The 19,536-nt window shown below is 47.2% G+C and overlaps 3 protein-coding genes across 12 annotated transcripts in view; 2 read left to right on the plus strand and 1 right to left on the minus strand.

The window, feature by feature from the left end:
• sulf2b (sulfatase 2b) overlaps positions 1 to 873 on the plus strand; it is a 78,385-nt gene extending 77,512 nt beyond the window's left edge. For all 9 annotated transcript variants that reach the window (XM_027275669.1, XM_027275660.1, XM_027275666.1 and 6 more), the window contains one exon: positions 1 to 873. This exon is cut by the window's left edge and continues 1,090 nt beyond it. The gene's annotated coding sequence lies outside the window, so the exon portion shown is untranslated.
• The window catches only part of LOC113744744 (macrophage mannose receptor 1-like), a 320,504-nt gene that overhangs the window by 145,475 nt on the left and 155,493 nt on the right, over positions 1 to 19,536 (plus strand). The window lies entirely within an intron of this gene.
• LOC104933528 (myosin-7B-like) lies at positions 2,021 to 19,219 on the minus strand. 2 transcript variants are annotated; one of them, XM_027275652.1, is made up of 46 exons: positions 18,865 to 19,219; positions 16,997 to 17,096; positions 16,803 to 16,906; positions 16,393 to 16,536; positions 16,160 to 16,316; positions 15,990 to 16,017; positions 15,305 to 15,398; positions 15,123 to 15,215; positions 14,983 to 15,046; positions 14,786 to 14,884; positions 12,900 to 13,003; positions 12,618 to 12,756; positions 12,417 to 12,535; positions 12,178 to 12,327; positions 11,831 to 12,001; positions 11,544 to 11,723; positions 10,836 to 10,968; positions 10,657 to 10,733; positions 10,384 to 10,471; positions 10,164 to 10,281; positions 9,952 to 10,075; positions 9,715 to 9,851; positions 9,455 to 9,625; positions 9,285 to 9,369; positions 8,750 to 8,992; positions 8,477 to 8,653; positions 7,397 to 7,542; positions 7,212 to 7,302; positions 6,978 to 7,135; positions 6,533 to 6,764; positions 6,325 to 6,451; positions 6,122 to 6,240; positions 5,846 to 6,042; positions 5,581 to 5,764; positions 5,329 to 5,494; positions 5,072 to 5,196; positions 4,865 to 4,980; positions 4,585 to 4,771; positions 4,129 to 4,338; positions 3,923 to 4,048; positions 3,750 to 3,840; positions 3,590 to 3,669; positions 3,411 to 3,515; positions 3,233 to 3,328; positions 2,998 to 3,141; positions 2,021 to 2,916 (listed from the first exon to the last, which is right to left on the minus strand). In XM_027275652.1, the coding sequence occupies exons 2-46, from the start codon at positions 17,094 to 17,096 to the stop codon at positions 2,905 to 2,907; spliced, it is 5,811 nt and encodes a 1,936-aa protein (XP_027131453.1). In that variant the 5' UTR covers positions 18,865 to 19,219; the 3' UTR covers positions 2,021 to 2,904. The 2 variants fall into 2 exon arrangements, with proteins under 2 accessions (XP_027131453.1, XP_027131454.1); XM_027275653.1 differs by lacking the exons at positions 14,786 to 14,884; positions 14,983 to 15,046; positions 15,123 to 15,215; ... (5 more) ...; positions 16,997 to 17,096; positions 18,865 to 19,219 and adding an exon at positions 13,216 to 13,769.

Raw genomic sequence — 19,536 nt, forward strand, 5'->3', positions numbered from 1 at the left:
CCATTCAGACGTTAAAGGACCTGTCCTCCCTGTTGTTGTTGTTACTAAACAGACTGAGACGGAAGTCGAACACTGTGACATCACTGCTGATGTCATTTCTTTTCTTTTTTTACTTCTTCCACTAACTTGAGTGTTGGTTACCGTGGTGACCGGCGGCTTCACCGACGAAAGAGCTACAAGTTGTACTAACCTGGTGACTGACTACAGTACCCACGATGCAACGCAGCAGCCCTGAAGAGACGACAAGAACATTTTGTAAAAAGGAAAAAAGCCGTATGGGAGCCAATAAAAAAAGGACTACATTGTGATGTCACTTCTGGTTTTGTGTCACCACGTTTTGTATTTTTTACTCGTGTTAACCATCAAACATCATCGTCCAATCACAGTTCACTTGTTTCCTCCTCTTGTTTACTTTTTGAGTTGGCGTCCATCTTGTCCCTCGCCTGAACCCGACTCGTGGTCTGAAATGTCCGGAGTTCTAAATTACATGTAACTTATAAAAATGTAAAATATAACTGTAGAAAAACTCGACTGGATTCACACAAGACGTAAAAATAAGATTGACGATTTCAAACGTGACTTTTGTTTTAAATTTAAATCTTTTTGCTGATGACATTTTTTTAAAACTTGAATATTGAGACATCAGAAGTGTGTCAGTGTTAAAATCACCTCTCAGACACTTTCACACTGTTCAATCCAAAATATCCCGCCGCGTGTACACGTTAAAGCAGATACACTGATTGGCCGAGTGTACAGACCAATGAGGTAACGGCTAACGTTACTGTGACATATTCAACTTGAGTCAGTCTCCATAAGTCCCCATGTCCAAATGTCCAACTTCACAGCAGAAATAAACATGTTTACAGCCTGGTATGTTTTTGGTCTCTGTGGTCTGATGCGATCGACGGTCGTTAGGGTCACGTGACCTTGTGTCGATCTAACAAACGCTCTAATCTGATTCTAACGGTGTCAAAGTGTCTCAGGGTGATTTCTTCTTTCCTGTGTGAGTACAACCAGTCTGCTGTCTATAGAGTTTTTGTTTTTTTAACCCCAAATGTATTGATTGATTGGTTGGTTGGTTGATTGATTGATTGATTGATTGATTGATTGATTGATTGATTGGTTGGTTGATTGAATGATTGGTTAATTGGTGGATTGATTGATTGATTGGTTGGTTGATTAATTGGTTGGTTGGTTGGTTGATTGATTGGTTGAATGGTTGGTTGATTGGTTGATTGGTTGGTTGATTGGTTGGTTGGTTGGTTGATTGGTTGGTTGGTTGGTTGGTTGATTGGTTGGTTAATTGGTTGATTGATTGATTGGTTGGTTGATTGGTTGATTGATTGATTGGTTGGTTGGTTGGTTGATTGGTTGATTGATTGATTGGTTGGTTGATTGGTTGATTGCTCTGCGGTGCTATTTGCTGTCTAACAACTCTCTAGGAAAAAGCTCCTGGTTGTGTTTGAATGTATTTGTAAATGTTTAGGTGTGTTTTCTAAAGAGGCACACTAGAGTCGGACCTTTCTGGACCAGCTGAGTCTTCTTGGTTTTGAACTGGATAGACTCACACTCACACACACTCACACACACACACACACACACACACTGAAGGACAAACTGCTGGCACTTTGATTGGTGGACGGAGGGATGAATGGACCGATGGAGGGTTCATGTTGACGGGAACGACGACACGTGATGTAAACCTGCCGTGTGCAGCTGCTTCATACTGATCTAACACACCTGTACAGTCACCTGACACTGACCTGTGGACACAGTGATTGGTTTAGTTTGTGAATAAAGTGTCGAATGCCAAAACTGACCCTTTTTGTCTCTTCACTGTGAGTGTGTGTTGAAATCTGAGACTTCTTTTTATCATAACAGTTTTTATACCTTTGTATCTATGCAGAAATCCTGATTAATCAATACTTACTCTTGGTACTCTATGTATATTTATATTGTCAGCATGCGTGCTGAGTTATTGTCAGCTTTGTTCACATTTCATGGTGTAGAGAGGAAGTTAAAGAAGTCGTCAAACTGTGCGTCAACAGGTATTTATTTCTCATTTTTTAACTACACTGAAGTTTTCAGTCAGAAAGTATCAACTACAGTAAAACCCACACATCAAACATACAGTCTGCTTTGTCATGACTCAACATTTCTGATTGTGCTTGTGGATTTTTTGACCACTAGGGGGCAGAAAAGTATCTGTAGCTAACGCGTTAGCAACAGACTTTCATGTTGATATCAAAAACACGTAAATGCAGTATTATTATAATGTACTGTATGTGTCATATTTAAATGAAAGCACTGTCCGTGACAGTCTATGTCATAAATGACAAACCCATAAATCCCACCGGGCTCGGCTCCGTGTTTCGCTTCATGTCCCACCAGGAGCTAAGTAACAATTTAAGTAAATGAACTTGATCAAATCCAAACACAGAGCGGAGACACTCGGCATGCTGCGGTGCCTCCGGTGGAATCATGATCATTGTCGAGAGCAGGTGCGATCAGTTCCACCATCCGCGTCACGGCAGCGCCCGGTGGAGTTTAGGTGTTGTTGTCCCGTGATCTACATGATCTATGTAATCTATACGTGATCTATGTAATCTATACGTGATCTATGTAATCTATACGTGATCTATATCATTTTGTCGTCAACTCTCACAGCGCTAAAAACATGCAAATCAGCAACAATCAGGAAAGTGACCAAACCAGCTAACGGCACCAACATGCCTCGACGCGCCGCGTACAAACCAGTTGACAATGCTTTACAGAGAGAAATATAGAAACATATCGACATGTTTACATACATGGAGCACAAACACATCAGACAGAAATCCACGGCACAAATCAAACGTCACACAAACTCCAGAAACACGGTGAAGGTTGAAGAGGCAGCGAGCTTCATTCAGCGATCTGCAGAGGACACATGGAAACATTAAACACTCGTATGAAACATGTTGGAGTTCTGAGATCGTGTTGGAATGTGCGACTCACCAGGGCGACCTTCTTGCTCTGTTCGCGGGTTCGAATCCGCAGCTTGTTGACGGTCGTCTCGGCGATGTCGGCTCTCTCCTCGGCATCGTCCAGCTCGTGTTGGACTTTCCTGAAACGCACCGTGGTGCAGCTCACCTGCTCCTCCTGGTGGACGCACAGAGCGACAGCTCTAACTGATTTATTCAGTCACCGTGAGCTAATGTTTGAAGCTATCTAAAAACAGATAAAGACTCACGGCGTTCTCAGCTACTCTCTTGTAGCTCTTGACTTTGGTTTGAAGCTTATCGATCAGCTCCTGCATCCTCAGCAGAGTCTTCCTGTCCTCCTCCGACTGCAGGACGACAAACAGAACCAATGAGAGAACAGAACCAGCAGAACATCTGCAGCAGCTGGACGCTGTGAGGCGATCAGACCTGGTACGACAGCTCTTTGCATTTCCTCTCGTAGCGGCGGACTCCTTTCTGATACTCCTCGCTCTTCTTCTGCTCCACCATCAGCTCCGTCTGAAGCTCCCTCACCTGAACACAACAAGAGCTCCTGTCTCAGCCCGTCAAGGTTCATATCATCAGATCACGTTTCTTTCTGGACTCACTCTCGTCTCCAGTTTGTGAAGCTGTTTCTTTCCTCCCTTCAGTGCCATCTGCTCCGTCTCGTCCAGTTTGACCTGCAGCTCTGTCACAAAACGTTCAACAGTTCATCAGCAGGAAGTCCTTCATCAACCATCATCACGTGTTTCACGCCGTGTTTTGTACCTTTCACCGTGGACACCATGTTCTTCTTCATCCTCTCCAACATGTTGCTGCTGTCCTGCTCCTTCTTCAGCTCCTCGGCCATCAGAGCCGCCTGGTGAGACATGAATGAAGAGGATTCAGGACACGAGGAGGGGCCACAGAAAGGGTTAAACAGGTCAGAGGTCAGCACTGACATCAGTGATGGCCTTCTTGGCTTTCTCCTCAGCGCTGCGACTCTCCTGCACCACCTCGTCCACCTCCCCGGTCAGCACAGACAGGTCAGCCTCCAGCTTCCTCTTGTGGTTCACCAGACCCGTGTTCTGTAACACAGGAACCAGCCAATCAGGACACTGAGCCATCGGCCTGTTGGCGAGCTCAGAGCGTGTCTTTGTGTTCGTACCTGTGCGGTCAGCAGGTTAACTCTCTCCGCCACCTCCACCAGCTCCAGTTCGGCCATCTTACGGGAGCGGTCGGTTTGTTCGAGGATCCCGCGAAGCTCCTCCTCCTCCGCCGTCATCAGTGAACAGCGCCGCTCCAATAGGACGATCTGCTCTTTGAGCTGATTGGTCAACTGGAATTTATCTTCCAGCTCCACCTGTTGCTCTTTAACCTGTGGGAGATGATCACGTATCATTGGCTAAAAAACGTCCTGATGTCACACTCTTATTCTAACACGTCCTTTATCTCGTGTTTTTACTGTGATGTGTTCTTACAGACACATAATGAATTATTCAGATGTCATATTCCTTAAAGGGACAGTGCAGGGAGCTTTAGTATAAAGAGTTGTGCATCGTCTGCATACGGTACAAACAACACAAGTAGATCATACATGAACACTGCCGTGCAGTGAGACTACCTGCGTCTGGAGGTATCTGATGGTCCTCTGGCCCTCGGCTGCCTGTTTGTTAGCGTGTCCCAGCTGAACCTCCATCTCGTTCAGGTCGGACTCCATCTTCTTCTTTAGACGAACCGCCTCACTGCGACTACGGACCTCCGCCTCCAAACTGGCCTGCATGGTCTCCATGGAGCGCTGGTGGCTGCGCCTGGAGGATGGCGCTGATGTTAGCAGTTTATTCACTTCATTTTTAAAGGTTTTATCTCAGACAGGTGAATCTGTTGTTCAGTGTATCTGGTACCTGAGGTTGTCGATCTCCTCGTCTTTCTCTGTAATCTTGCGCTCGATCTCACTCCTGATCTGCTGCAGCTCCATCTGAAACCTCAAGGTCTTACTCTCCTCGTGCTCAAGAGTCCCCTGATCGGCAGAAGATGCAGCAGTTTAGTAAACGTTAATTTTGGTTGGTGACGGGTTGACTACAGGTGTCTACAGCAGGTAAGCTGGTTACCTCTGCTTCCTCCAGAGCTGCTCTGATATCACTCTTCTCCACATCCAGGAGCTTCTTCATCCTCTCCAGCTCGTGGATGGTCTTCCCTCCCTGACTGATCTGATCCGTCAGGTCCAGGATTTCATCTGGACAAAGTCAGTCACAACATTCAACAATGTCGGAGGATGTGAACTAAAGCAGTTGTCTGAGCTCTTATTATTATCTTGTTATTTATGTGGCTGCTCTGATTAAAGATGGCGGCGTGAAGGAGAAGGTACCTTGCAGGTTCCTGTTTTCTCGTTTATCCGTCTCCAGGTGGTCCAGAGCTTCTTCATAGCTGTTCTTCAGTTTGAAGAGCTCGGTGCTCAGACTGCGGGACTCTTTCTGCGACAGCTCCAGCTCCGTCTGACTCTCATCAAACTTCAGCTTCCAGTCGCTCAACAACTGCATCAAACACACAAACACACCCATGTTCATTTCCTCTGTCGTCTACGTCTGTGTTGAGGGTTGTCTCTGTGTTGCTGACTAACCTTGTCAAAGTTGCGTTGCTTCTTGTCCAGAGCCAGAGCAGCAGCGTTGGATCGCTCCAGTTCAACCACCAGGTCTTCGATCTCTACCTGCAGACCCTGTTTGGTTTTCTCCAGTGAGGAACATTTAGCCTGAGACGTCTCCACAGCCTCCTCCACAGTCTGAAGTTTGACCACCAACTTCTTCCTGCAGTGAACAGTGAACAAGCTGTCAGTCCTCAGTCAGTATTTGTGTACAGACGTCCTTTAGACACTTTGAGTATCTTACTTTGCGTCCTCCAGCTCCTCTATTCTGAGCACGGCGTCCGTCTCGTACTTGGCTCTCCACTGAACCACCTGGCTGTTGGCTTTGGACAGCGCCCTCTGCAGTTCAGCCTTGGCCTCCTGCTCCTCCTCCAGCTGCTCTCTGAGCAGACTGCAGTCATGACGGGACGCCTGGACCGCATGAGCCAGCGCGACACGAGCCTGGAACACAAACACAGTTACTGGGTCAGATACTAGAGACAGCAGCAGGCTTCAGAGGAGTTTAAAGCTTCAGGGTTACCTTGCTGTCCTCCTCCAGCTGCCGCTTCAGATCTTCAGAGTTTTGGCAAACGCCGGCCTTGGAGCGCTGAAGCTGGCCAATCATAGCATCCCGCTCCTCCAGACGACGGCTGTACTCAGCTGGAAGAACACCAAGAGTTGAAAGTGGTTAGGAAGGAGCTCCTTCATGAGGAAATCTAACTGGACCTCCTCAGTGACTCGTACCGGTCTCGGTGAGTGCTCGTGCTCTCTGAGCAGACACTTCGGTCAGCTGTCTCTGCAGATCCTCTGCTCTGCTCCTGCTTTCGTTCAGCTGGTCCTCATACACCCTGCACATCTTCTCCACAGCGCCCTGCACACACACATATGACTCAATCATCATCAGTGGTTGATGATGATGATGAAATCTTTTTTAAGGTGCACCTGTGTTCACCTTGGCCCTGGACAGCTGCTCCACGTTAGCAGCCAGGTCATCGGCCTCCAGCCTCAGCTCCACCTTCTCTTTGTCCAGTTTCTGTTTGGCTCTCTGCAGAGCGTCGATCTGCTCGCTGAGCTCCGCCACCGTGTCCGAGTGCTTCTTCCTCAGGGTGGCGGCCGTCACCTCGTGGTGAAGCCCCGCCTCCTCCAGCTCCCGCCGCATCTTCAGGAAGTCTGCCTCCCTTTTCCTGTTTGACATGAAGTCAGATCCACTTTGAGTCACAGGGCTCACTCAGACTGTCAGGTATGTGAAGAAGAAGGGAGGTGTAAAGAATCCAAAGCTTTGGCCATAAAACAAATCAAATGTCATAAATATCTGAATAACAGCTCTCGACCTGCAGAGCTGATGGTTAGATTATTACAGATGTGTGAGTGGGTGGAGCCTTAAAACAGATGTTGACCTGTTGAGAGCGATCTGAGCAGCAGAAGCTCCTCCCGCCTCCTCCAGTTTCTCTCCGAGCTCCTCCAGCTCTTTGGCGATCTCGTTCCTCTGACGTTCAGCTTTGGAACGCCACGCTCGCTCCGCGTCCAGAACCTCCTCCAGCTCCTCGATACGGGTCTGAGGGAGCAGAACAGAGTCGTGAAGCAGCAGCGATGAAGGGCTGAAGATCAGGAAGCTGAAGGATCTGACCAACCTGAAGCTCTTTCATCTTCTTCTGAAGCTGAGCAACCAAACTCTGTTCATCCTCCATTTTAGACTGAAGCTGACCGAACTCAAAGTCTTTTCTTTAGGACGGTCAGAGAGACAGAGTGACGTTCAGTGTAACATCAAATGAAAGATAAACACTGATGAAATAAAAGAACTCGTGTGTTTTCTTACTTCTTCAGTCTCTCCTCCAGATCTTCTTTCTGGTTCTCAAGGTCACGCACTGAGTCCATGGATAACTTTAGATCCCCCTCCAGCTTACGTTTGGTTCGTTCCAGATCTATTCGCACCTTCTTCTCCTGCTCCAAGGAACCTTCTACCTGCAGGGTGGATGCACCTCAATATCACAGTGTACCAAAACCACAGAAGATACTTCATGTTAGGTTTTACTTCATGTCAATCTTTTAACCCTGATGACCAATAAGGAGGTTTGAGGGGTCTTTCTGTAGGAGGTTCTAGTGGTCATAAAGGGAATGTAAAGGTCTTTATGGTCCATCGAGAGCATAGGTTCTCAAAGTGCGGCCCACGAGCCAATGGCGGCCTGCGATGAATTACAGTTGATAGTTTTAATCCAATTGGATTAAGGGTCGGATAAAGTCATGTGCCTGATCTGCAAGGTGGTTAATGCAATGCTCAAGGACTTCATATATAAAACATCATTATGATATTAATCATAAAACCTACGACCAATTTTATCAGCGAGGAGCGCACCAGCACAACTACACTGTGTACAATTAAGATGTGGTCCTGTGTAGGTCCTTTAGAACACTGAAGGACTTTTAGGGGTTTTTGTAGTCCATTAGTCCATTAGGAGGTTCTAGGCAGTTCTACTGTGTTCTACTATGATGACATATAAAGAAGGGGTGTTGTATGTAGTTATTGTCATTCAGAGGTTTTCTTTGTGGCTGTGGTGGTTCTTCAGGGATTTCAGGCGATCATTGAGGAGGTTCCAGTGGTTCCAATAATCATCAAAAAGCTATAGCTAAGATAAGCTGTTTGTTCTAGTGGAGGTTTTAGAGTCCTTAATGACATTCAGGGGTCCTTTAAGTTCTTATGTTACTAAATAGGCTCTAGAGGTTCTTTAGGTGGTTCTCATGGTCTACAGTACAGTTCTTGAAGGTGGGTCACGGGGTCCTTCGAAGTAGAAAGACAGCAGACGTGTTCGCAAACAGATAAATATAAATCAGGCAGACAGCACAAAGACAGTTTGGTTGTCTTCATATTTCGACATGTTGATGCTTCATGGTCTCTTACGTTGTCCACCTGCTGCTCCAGTCGAGCCTTTGCCTTGGCCAACATGTTGACCTTGTCCTCCTGGGCCTGAAGGTCATTGAGAACCTGCTGGTGGGCCTCCTGCAGGGCAGCTTTCTCTCTGCTCAGAGACGCTATGGATTCATCCAGAACACACATCTCCTGGGACAGGTTCTTCACCTGGACGGGGAGGAAAAGTCACGTAAGCTGATCAGTTCCACCCATCACCAGTCATGTAACGTGAAGGAACCCTGCAGTGATACATCGTTAACTCACCTTATTCTCCAGTCCATGTCTGTCTTTCTCCACTTTGGCCAGGGTTATCTCCAGATCGTCCACGTCTCTTTTCAGTGACACAGCCTCGTCCTCCAGCACTCGTTTCTTGGACATCAGCGTGCTGCTCACCTCCTCCTCATCCTCAAGACGCTCCTGCATCTCCTTCAGCTTCGACTCCTGAGTGATTTTGGACTGAATCAGCTGGTTGCAGCGGTCCTCAGCATCCATCAGGTTGTCCTGCTCCTGGATCGTTGAAATAGAAAAAAGATTAGCTGGTTGGGCCTGCTGGACCTCAACGGTCTGGATGGAGCGGTGTGTCCATGAGTAACAGTTCTGGGTCTCCACACTTTACCTTAAACCTCTTGGATGAGGGTATTCAAGAAACTAATCCAGTTGACTTTAATAACCTTTAACTTATACTAAGCCATCACACAGTTTAAAAAGGAGCGGAGCCAAGATAAACAATTTATATTGGGCCAGTTTAACACCGACCAAGGTGTAAATGTGACTTTCTTTACATCTCAGTGTTACTCACAGCCTGGAGCTGCAGAGCCAGGTCATTTTTCTCCTGAATCAAAACCACCTGCCGCTCCTCCGCCTCCCGGCGCTTTCCCTCCGACCTGATGGACAGAACACCAGACGTTTATATGATCTGAAGCTCTGAATAATAACAGAACACAGTCCGGCGTGATGACATGAACACACTTGTCATAGGCGTCTTTTAATTTGCCGAAATCGTCGTTGAGAGCAGCCAGCTCTTTCTCCACCTGGGCGCTCCTGAGCAGCGGGCGGAGCTTATAGAACAACATCATCCAGGGCCAAGTCCTCACGGAGAAGAACGCTCGGAGGTTGAACAGGATCACCATGACAGCGTCCCTGAGAGGACGAAGACAAGACAGATCTTCAGAGTCCAGCCGACATTCTGCTTTGATTCTTATTATTAGTCTGATGGTTGTCACACTGACCTGTGCAGCATCATCTTCTGTCGTTCCATCCTCATCAGCTTCCCTCTGGACATGGCCTGAACGGTGGTGAGGATCTGAGACAGACGGGAGTCCCTCATGTCCTCCAACTGACCCAACAGACCCGCCTTGAAAAACACCTGGGATGGACAGACAGAGATCACAGAGGTGTTTTGTCTTCATCTTAATCTCATTTCAGGCTTTAACCTTAACTGGTGCTGTTCAGTCTCTGTGCTGTACCTTAGTCTGTCCAAACTTGTACTGGGTGTGGTCTATGTCCAGAGAGCACAGCAGTTTCTCCACAGCTTTCCTGCTGTCGACAAACGAGGCCTCTGGGATCGCAGCAGGATTCAAGATGCGATAACTGAGAAACCAAAGTACACATGGGTTACTGAGGAGTACTCATCAGATCAGTGTAACTTCTGAAACATCGGCTTCAGGTTGGCACCGACCGTTGTTTGAACTCAGCATACAGGATACGGTTTGGAAAGCCCTTCCTGCAAATCCTGATGCCCTCAAGGACTCCGTTACACCTCAACTGATGGAGGACCAGGAACGGATCCATCACACCTGGAAAACACATCAAGGCACACTCGAGACATCTTCAACAATGTTTTAGATTAAATCTGCTGTATTATTATTAATATCTCATCCTAGCATGCTCCATGCTACCTGGATTCTTGGACTCGTTGGGGATGATGCAGCGGACAAAGTGAGGCTGAGTGCTGCGGAGGTTCGCCATCAGTTTGTTCAGGTTCTCCTGCATTGAAATACAAAACAGAACAAGAGCTGCAGATCTACTGGTGAAGACGACACGACTGTTTTCACAATGACAACGATGGTGACGAGCACCAGAAGTCAGACTGATAGTTGAGTATTGTTTCATGCTGTACTGTTCGGACCCAGTTCAGCGCTGCACAAACAGTCCTGCAGGTCTGGACTCACCTTGTGTAACTGTGAAACTGTCTGGAAGGAAGCTCCTTTCCTCTTCCTCTGCTTGGTTTCAGCCTTTGGGTTCCCGGCTGAAACAACAGCACAAAGTTTCCTCACACAGCGTCACCACACTCCATCCTCTGAAGTGTTTGTTTTCCAGACTTTCAGATATCGGATGTTTGTGTAGTTACCCATCTCAGCGCTGATGTAGTTCTCAAACAGTCCAGCCATCAGTTTGTTGGCGGATTTCTGGAACAGAACCACCACCGTCTCATTCAGAGGATCTCTGTTCTTATCCAGCCAGCCGGTGATGTTGTACGGCACCTGAAGGGTTGTAAGCAAAGATAAAAGAAGGACGATTAAAAGTCACCAAACCACGTCTGAGTGTCTGTACTCATGGGCTCAAACCGTTAACATGAAAGTGAACCAAGAATGAAAGAACTAATGTCTCTGCTCCAGCTTTAATCTTTAGGACGTCGCCTGTTGGTGTGAAGCTGGTTTTACTGATTTAGTTACTAGACTCAAAAGGTCTCGGGTCCTGGGGCAGCACTGAAGCAGAAATAAATAACCAGAAAACTCAGTCGCATCGCTGCTTTGGAGGCTCGGCTCCGCTCGACCTGTTCCTCACAACGTTAGTTTTTTTGTCGTAGAAAAAAACTGTGAAGCAAATCCATTACTGCAGATTCTTTTCTTCAGAGTTTTGCTCATTTCATATTTCTATCACGGCCTCCGAAATCAGAAATTGCATCCTTAATTTAATTTAAACGACCGTGTGATGGAAACACGTCAGCCGTGAAAACAGCAATTAACTTAATTACCTTATTTATTCCACAGCTATTACTTCTGGTTGGATCCAGTAATAAATAATTCAGAGACTCTAAGATGAGCTGATTACTCACCACCCCGGCGTAGTGAAACAACTCAAAGTGCGTCTCATATTTGCGCTTCTTGTCGAGTCGTGGCCGCTGGAAGTTGGGCGACTTCCCCAGATGGTTGTCGTAGAGTTTGGTTTTAAAGCTGAGGTCCGTGGCCTTGGGGAACATGCACTCCTCCTCCATGATGGACAGAATACCCATGGGCTGAAAATCCAAAGTGCATTCATTTGTTGTGTTGATATCAAAGATATTTGGGCCTGACAAACACAATAACCTCGTCCTGTGAGTAACACAAGCTCAAACACACACACCCTCTCTATGAGGTCGATGCAGGCCTGCAGGTCCAAACCGAAGTCGATGAAGGTCCACTCGATGCCCTCGGTCTTGTACTCCTCCTGCTCCAGGATGAACATGTGGTGGTTGAAATACTGCTGCAGCTTCTCGTTGGTGAAGTTGATGCACAGCTGCTCGAAGTTATTGAACTGCAGAAGGAGATGAACAACATACTGAAGGTCCGAGACATGATCAGCACAAAGACTGAAGGAGGTGAATTTCTATCTTAGCTCTATCACAAGTGAAAAACATCCACCCACGCTGTTTCAGCTGAGTTTACAGTTCAGAAACTGAATCAACGTTTCTGTCGTTCTCTCGTCTTTACCTCAAAGATCTCGAAGCCGGCGATGTCGAGAACTCCGATGAAGTACTGACGTGGCAGAGCGGTGTACAAGGACGAGTTGATACGACTCACGAGCCACTTAAACATCCGGTCATAGGTGGCTTTGGCCAGAGCTGCCACTGCATAGTTCACCTGCAGACATGAAATGATCAGTCAGGTGTGATGTAGTGCAGACATCAGAGATACAGTTAAACTGATCGGTCGGTCGGTCGGTCGGTTACCTGTTCGACAGTTTGTCCTTTCACGATGAACTCGTTTCCGACTTTGACTCGAGGGTTGAGCAGACCTTTGAGCAGGTCAGCAGAGCTGATGCCCATCAGGTACGCAGCTTTGTCCACACCTGGACACATGAACATGAACTGTGTGTCTTTAATCTGATTATTGATGAGTGATGAGGATTGGTGTGTTGGGTCTGGACTCACTCTCGGTGCCGTCGGCCTCGGCCTGCTCCTCTCGCTGCTTCTTCTTGAACTTCATGTTTCCAAAGTGCATGATGGCTCCAACGATCTTATAGCAGCCGTACTTCTCCTCCGACGTGAAGCCAAGCGTGTCCATGGCGTGCTGCACACACACACACACACACACACACACACACACACACACACACACACATATTAGAGTTCATCAGAGGACAGAGTGTGTTTTCATGGTCAGGAGTGTGTGTGTGTGTGTGTGTGTGTGTGTTTGTGTGTGTGTGTGTATACATCAGTGAGCTCCAGCTCCTCTCCGTCGTTGATGCTTCCCACCGTGGTGTCACCCTGGGAGCAGAAGTGGTAGTCGTAGGGGTTGGTGGACACCAGCAGCATGTCTGCAACACAGGACAACGTTAAAACAACGCTGAAGCAACATTTAAAACATGTTGGTGATGATTTGATTAGTTCATATTAGGAGGTACAAAAAAGTATAAATATATAAATAAATGAATTTCTTTGTGTTTTTCTTTCTAAAAAATATATAAATAAATGAATTTCTTTGTGTTTTTCTTTCTAAACATGTAAAAATACAGAAAGCGCCTCTTACGGAGGACTTCCGGTGGCTTGAGGCGAAGTATGGCAGCATAGTTTGCGAGCTCCTGCATTGGCCTGGCAAAATCCCCCCTAATTCGAGGAAATTGAACTAGAACTGGACAGATACCAATACAAAATGTCTGGGGATAAATCTAGAAAGGGTATGACAACAAGAATGAATAAAAACGCAGAACAAGACACGGAGAAAGAACCCGACACGGGCGACGGCGGCACCCAAAATGGCGCCCGCGGAGCGGAGGCTGACCCCGCTAGCTTAACACTCGACTCCATACGGACAATAATGGGCGAAGTAATGTGCACCGGGATGTCCGCACTAAAGGCAGAGGTAAAGGAGGAGCTCGTTGGTCTCCGCTCCAATGTACGCACTGATATGAAGCAGCAAATGGGCGAGCTAGCGTCAGAAATCAACCAGAAACTGCAAGAGGTTTCCGGAGAGATACAAGGAGCGATCCAACGCCTGAGCGAGGTGGAGGACAGAGTGACGGACATTGAACGGTTTGATGTGGGAGTTAAGGATGCTCTCACTCAGCTACTGAAAAGCTACCAGGTGATGCAAAATAAGATTACCGACCTGGAGGGGCGCTCCAGGCGTAATAACATCCGAATTTACGGTGTGCCGGAAAATACCGAGGGTCCGTCCGTGGCTGAGATGGTTGAAAATCTGATAAAGACTGAACTAGGAGAGAAACTCGGTTTGAACCAAGGTGACAACTTGGGTATTGAGCGGGCTCATAGATCACTCGCCCAACAACCAGCGGCGGGGAGACCACCGCGCAGTGTTGTGGTGCGCTTCCTTCAATACACGGTGAAAGAAAAAGTCCTGAACGCCGCCTGGGAGAAAAGAGAAATCCACATTCAAAACAACCGCGTGTATTTTGACCACGTCTCAACGTGGAATCACAGCTTTGTGTAGAATTGTTGATAAGTGGGAGATGGTCAGCTTTCAAACCCTGTGCCAGAAGTATGAGTTAGAGTAGATTTTTATAGATACCTTCAAATTCGCAGTTACTTCCTAAAGGAGATCAGGGGAACTAACTCGAACGAACCACCGGCACTTATAAGAGTATTTTTTAATGCTTATGATTCAGGCAGTAACAAGGGCATTGTAAGCAAGTTATGCTCTGGCATTTCATCTCTTCACAAACACTCAACACTGTACATAAAGCAAAAATGGGAGAGGGAAATGCAAATAAATATAACTGAAGAGAAAGTGCCTCTTACATCATTTTATTATTGATACGTGTGTTGCTGTTTGACCTTCATATAAAATATTAACAAACTGCTGAGATATATGAATGTGTTGGATAATTTATTATCAGAATGAAAGGTGAGAAGTTTGGAGGTGAAACATGACGGACGGAGGATTTCAGAGATTCATCACGTCAGTTTTTAACAGAACACGAACGCGGTTTGTTTGACTCTGCTGCCACCTGTTGGTGTGCAGACTGATCTCAGCTTCTTTTCATGAATGAAACATCACACTTTTGTTTGTTTTAAATGTTCGATGGACTCGAGTACTCGAGTACTGGATTTGGACTTCAGTTCATGACGACACGTGTTACCTTGGAGCTCTGGCTTGTGACTGGACAGGATCTGGTAGTAGATGTGGTAGCTTCTCTCTCCGGGCTGCTGAAACACGACTCTGGACTTTTCCAGAAGGTCTGAAACACACAAACACACAAACACACACTGATACTGTCACACACAGAGGAGTTCAGAGGATTCATCGTTAGACTCTAAACGCTGTCGTTCCACTCACAGATGTCGATGTCGGCGGACGCCAGCTTCCCGGTCGGCCCAAAATGGATTCTGATGAATTTTCCCTTAAAACACACAAACAGACTCTTCAAACACCCACAGCGGAGGAAGATCCTTTACTCTATATGTACAATCACTCACAAAGCGAGAGGAGTTGTCGTTGCGGATGGTTTTGGCGTTGCCGAACGCCTCCATGGCAGGATTGGCTTCGATGATCTGGTCCTCTAAAGAGCCCTGAATGGACGGAGACAGAGAGGTGTGAGACACGATAAACAGTATTCTTCAAAACATTCTTCACGTTTGTCATGAAGACAAAGACTCACTCCTTTCTTCACGTTTTCTCCGAGAGCAGCGACGATGGCAAAGTACTGAATCACCCTCTTGGTGTTGACAGTTTTCCCGGCGCCGGACTCTCCACTGAGCGGACGTCGAACACAGAAAGACTTTTTGTTTAACGGTGACGTGAAAGAACGAAAACATGCTACTGTCATGCAGATTGGTTCACGTGTTCAGTCAGATTAAATGATGCTGATGAGACGTTACAGCCATGTTTGAATGTTACAGAGCCAGAGGTGGAAGAAGTTCGCATCTACGTACCCGGAGTCCTCATGGTGCAGGTGAGGTGGATGAATGAGTCAAACAAACGCAGGACTTTCTTTCAGGATCGTGAAACCAAAACTCAGCGTTGACTCGGTTTCATTAAGCAACAATGGTTGTCACGGATCTACAACCAAGTCCAAGTCCAGTTGCCACAGATTTGACCCTTCTAGAAGCACGATGACCTGGGTGACGGAGAACCTTCACAGACTTTTGAATTTGATGTTTGTGAAGGTGTGTCAGGTGGTGCCTGACTGAAATAATTACATAGGTTGACTCATGGAGCCTATATACAAACGGTCTCCAAGTGTTTGTTCGACTCATCCATCCACAACAGCCTCCTCCATGGAGGCACATCCAGCACTCTGAAGCATCAGATCAACCTATAAGGTTAAAGCGGTCGTGACTTACGTGATCAGCATCGACTGGTTCTCGCGATCTGTGGAGGAACAAGAGGAACCATCAGCAGACGATGGAGGACTGACTCCAACCATTGGTCCAACAGTATGAAGACTAACAGACTGGCTGGTTGGAGCAAAATGAACCTGCAGGGTTAATGTTAGAGGTCAGAGGTGACTCACTCTGCAGCAGGTCGGTGTAGGCGTTGTCGGCGATGGCGTAGATGTGTGGCGGCGTATCTGCACGACGCCTCCCTTTGTAGGCCGACACCACCTCGGGAGTGTAGACCGGCAGCCATTTGTACGGGTTGACCGTCACGCAGAACAGACCGGAGTACGTCTGAAAGTAGAGACGGAGGATGACGACCACGCTGAGCAAAAGGTTCGTGAGGGATTGTGTGTTTCAGATTACTGACGTAGATCATCCACATGCTGTATCTCCGCCTCAGGTTGAAGAGGACCGAAGCTTCGTTCAGGTGAGTCAGCATGGCCATGTCCTCCATCATGTCAAACTTCGGAGGGTTCATCGGCTGGAGGTCGTCTTCTTTCACGATCAGAAACTGAAACATGTAAAACAACGTGAACGATCAGCTGTGCAGAGGACAGCATCGGGATCAGGATCAGGATCAGGATCAGGATCAGGATCAGCATCAGCATCAGCATCAGGATCAGCATCAGAATCAGCTTCAGCTTCAGCATCAGCTTCAGGATCAGGATCAGCTTCAGCATCAGCATCAGCTTCAGGATCAGCATCAGCATCAGCATCAGCATCAGCTTCAGCATCAGCTTCAGCATCAGCATCAGGATCATCTGAATGTCGGCCTACCCGTCCGTCCTTGGTCTCCACGGTGGTCTTGTCTCCGTTCAGCTCTCTGATCTCCACCTCTGTGTACGCTTCAACGTCGTCAGGCATCCAAACTCGCTTCGTACCTGAGAGATGAAAAAAGACAGACCGTCTTTAATATTTTAACAAACATGAAGCTGCCTCGTCTTCCACCCACAGACTGTGAATGCCTGTACCATCGAAGGCCTGAGCTTTGGCCGCCAGGTACTCCAGGTTGGTGAGACGAAGGTAACGACCAGATTCTCCGAACTCCGTCATATCCAGGAACCGAGACATCTGAACATGAGAACATGAGAACATGTGAACACGAGAACACGAGAACATCTGAACATGAGAACACGAGAACACGAGAACATGAGAACAACATTTTACACTTTGTCATTCTAAGAAAAAAGAATGCTGCTGATCTAAGAACAGCCTCGTGTCTTCTTTCTTCTAACTCTGGACAGTATAACAGACAGAGGAACTGACACGGCTTCTTATTATTTAAGCGTTCGTCCTCACAGATGATGCAGACGTGGAAATAAAGAGCAGAAAGTCTCTTCATGTCTCTGCCTTCAAGGCCACGTATTTAAACATGATACATATACTAATTATATATTCATGAGTAGACTCAACAGTTTGCTGTGTTTCTTCGTTACCAAGTCACCGACGCTTCGGCTGCACATTTAAAGCGTTTGTGTCAGGTAGTTTACTTTGGTAAAGGATGACAGGACAGTTTGTCTCTGTCCTTCTTGTCCAACGCTTGAAGCTTGGCGGGAGAAACCTGGTGTAGAAAGCAGCGTCTGTGCTGTGACCCGGGAACATGTGGACTAACAGTGGACCTTCCTCTCTTGAGAGCTTCAGGACTCTTGGCTCTTCGGTAGTGATGAACGGGCGAGCAGCATCACCTGAGCTGCGTCTCAAAGCTGGAGCTGATTCTTTCTTCCATGCTCAGCAGAAGCTCGGGTCCGGCTGGTCCCGTCGTCCCTCCATCCTGTCTGTCAGTCGGTTCAGTCTTTCCTGTTTTAGCAGAACTCTCCGACATGCGTCGTCGATGTTGGCAGAGTTTCATGATGAAGCCTTAAAACACTTTACGCCTATTTTATTAGTTTAATTTAAAGTTCTGAAACCAACGACTGCAGGTCAGAGGTCAAAGGTCATTCAGGTTCTATCAAAACACTGAACTGATGGTTGATCAGCACGGTGTCCTGATTAATCAGTGTTCATGCAGCTTCACTAGTTTAATTTAAAGATGCTGCAGAACAAACAGAACAAACGTCGCGTGTTGGTTCAGATGAAGACTGTTGATCTGTTTCATGGATTTATTTATTTATGTGATCTCGTTCGCTGGCACTCGACCTGTCAGCGAAGCCACGGACTCAAACTGAGCTATGATGTCAGTATGAAGGCATGTCGGTCATTTACAGTAAATCTGGCTCAGCTGCCACATCAGCTCAAGAGGATCCATCTGAAACGCTCCAGATTCACCGACGACACAGCGAGGCCTGACGGAGGAATTTCCCCCGTGGATCAACTGGAAGACTCTCAGAGTTCACGACAAGTTACTAAAGACACGAGACACGGTGTGTCTGGAGTCAGTGTCAGATTATTGGAGGCGAGTAGGCGGTTCCAGGAGGTCCAGATCTGTTCTGCTGCTCTGAGAGAACGGGCCGAGCTCCGCCCCAACGCCACGCGTCATCGCTCTGATTGGTTCTCCAATTGCATCCAAAGGTATTTTGCCGTGTGCACGTTGATGACAGCGTTCAGGAATCGAACATGATGGCGGCAGCGTAGCAGACAGACCATGTGAGCAGAACCTAAACTAAAATCATGACGTCACCAACACGACCTGTATCGAAGTTTAGACGTGAAAATTTCAAACATTCAAAACTTTGAAGGAATCTGGAATCTGGAGTTCTCCTGGAACCTTCAGCTGATTCAGTATTTTCACCCTGACTGCACGATAAGTGAGAAAACTCACGGGCTCATGGGTACTGTAGTATTCAGACACACATTTACAACTGAACTGGTCTAAGCATCACTGCTGCCTGCATGTACTCACGGTGCCGGGTCAGTCTGCTCTGGTCCGAAGCTCTGTGGACGGGTTGTGGTTTGAGAGGATGTGCAGCAGAACACAATAAGTTCCTCCACAGAGCATCACATCACTTTATAACCTCCCCGTGAAGGTCAGCGCTGCATGTGACCTCGTCCGCTGCAGCCGATTGGCCGGCCGGGGCTCGGTTGGCTGGTCATAAAAGGCGTGCTGTGGTCAGGATGGAATACCAACATGAAGCAGAGGTAAAGCCCACATCTGCTCCCTCCTCATCCCCTCTGCACCATCTGTGGGCTATCTATGGAAGCCTGGACTCATTCATCCACGCAGACTATTTATGGACATCAGGACCCTATATGTCCGACTCCTGCCCACCTCTCCACATCAGATCATATGAATGAAGATTTCATCATTAATCCACCTGATTACAGCTGAGTTTGTTCTTTGAGTTAATAATAAAAACTCTGCTCAGAGACATTAAAGTTTTCACCGTGACACCAGATTTGGGCTGATTGCAACGAGAGAAAGCATCAGTCAGCTGATTAAACATGAAGATTATATTCTGTAGACAGAGCTCCATACATCTGTGTGTGTGTGTGTGTGTGTGAGTGTGTGTGTGTGAGCATTTGTGTCATTCTGAGTGACAGCACAGGGATTAGCAGGACGAGCTCGGGGTTCCCT

Source organism: Larimichthys crocea, unplaced genomic scaffold (genome assembly GCF_000972845.2).
Source record: "Larimichthys crocea isolate SSNF unplaced genomic scaffold, L_crocea_2.0 scaffold148, whole genome shotgun sequence".
In the NCBI taxonomy this organism is placed as follows: domain Eukaryota; kingdom Metazoa; phylum Chordata; class Actinopteri; family Sciaenidae; genus Larimichthys; species Larimichthys crocea.

Coding starts and splice junctions, on each gene's coding strand:
- LOC104933528 (XM_027275652.1), bottom strand. CDS start 17,096: ATGTCTCGGTTCCTGGATATGACGGAGTTCGGAGAATCTGGTCGTTAC. Junction 14,885..14,982: donor GTCCGCCGACATCGACATCT/GTGAGTGGAACG, acceptor TGTGTGTTTCAG/ACCTTCTGGAAAAGTCCAGA. Junction 5,765..5,845: donor GAGGAGCTGGAGGACGCAAA/GTAAGATACTCA, acceptor TGTTCACTGCAG/GAAGAAGTTGGTGGTCAAAC.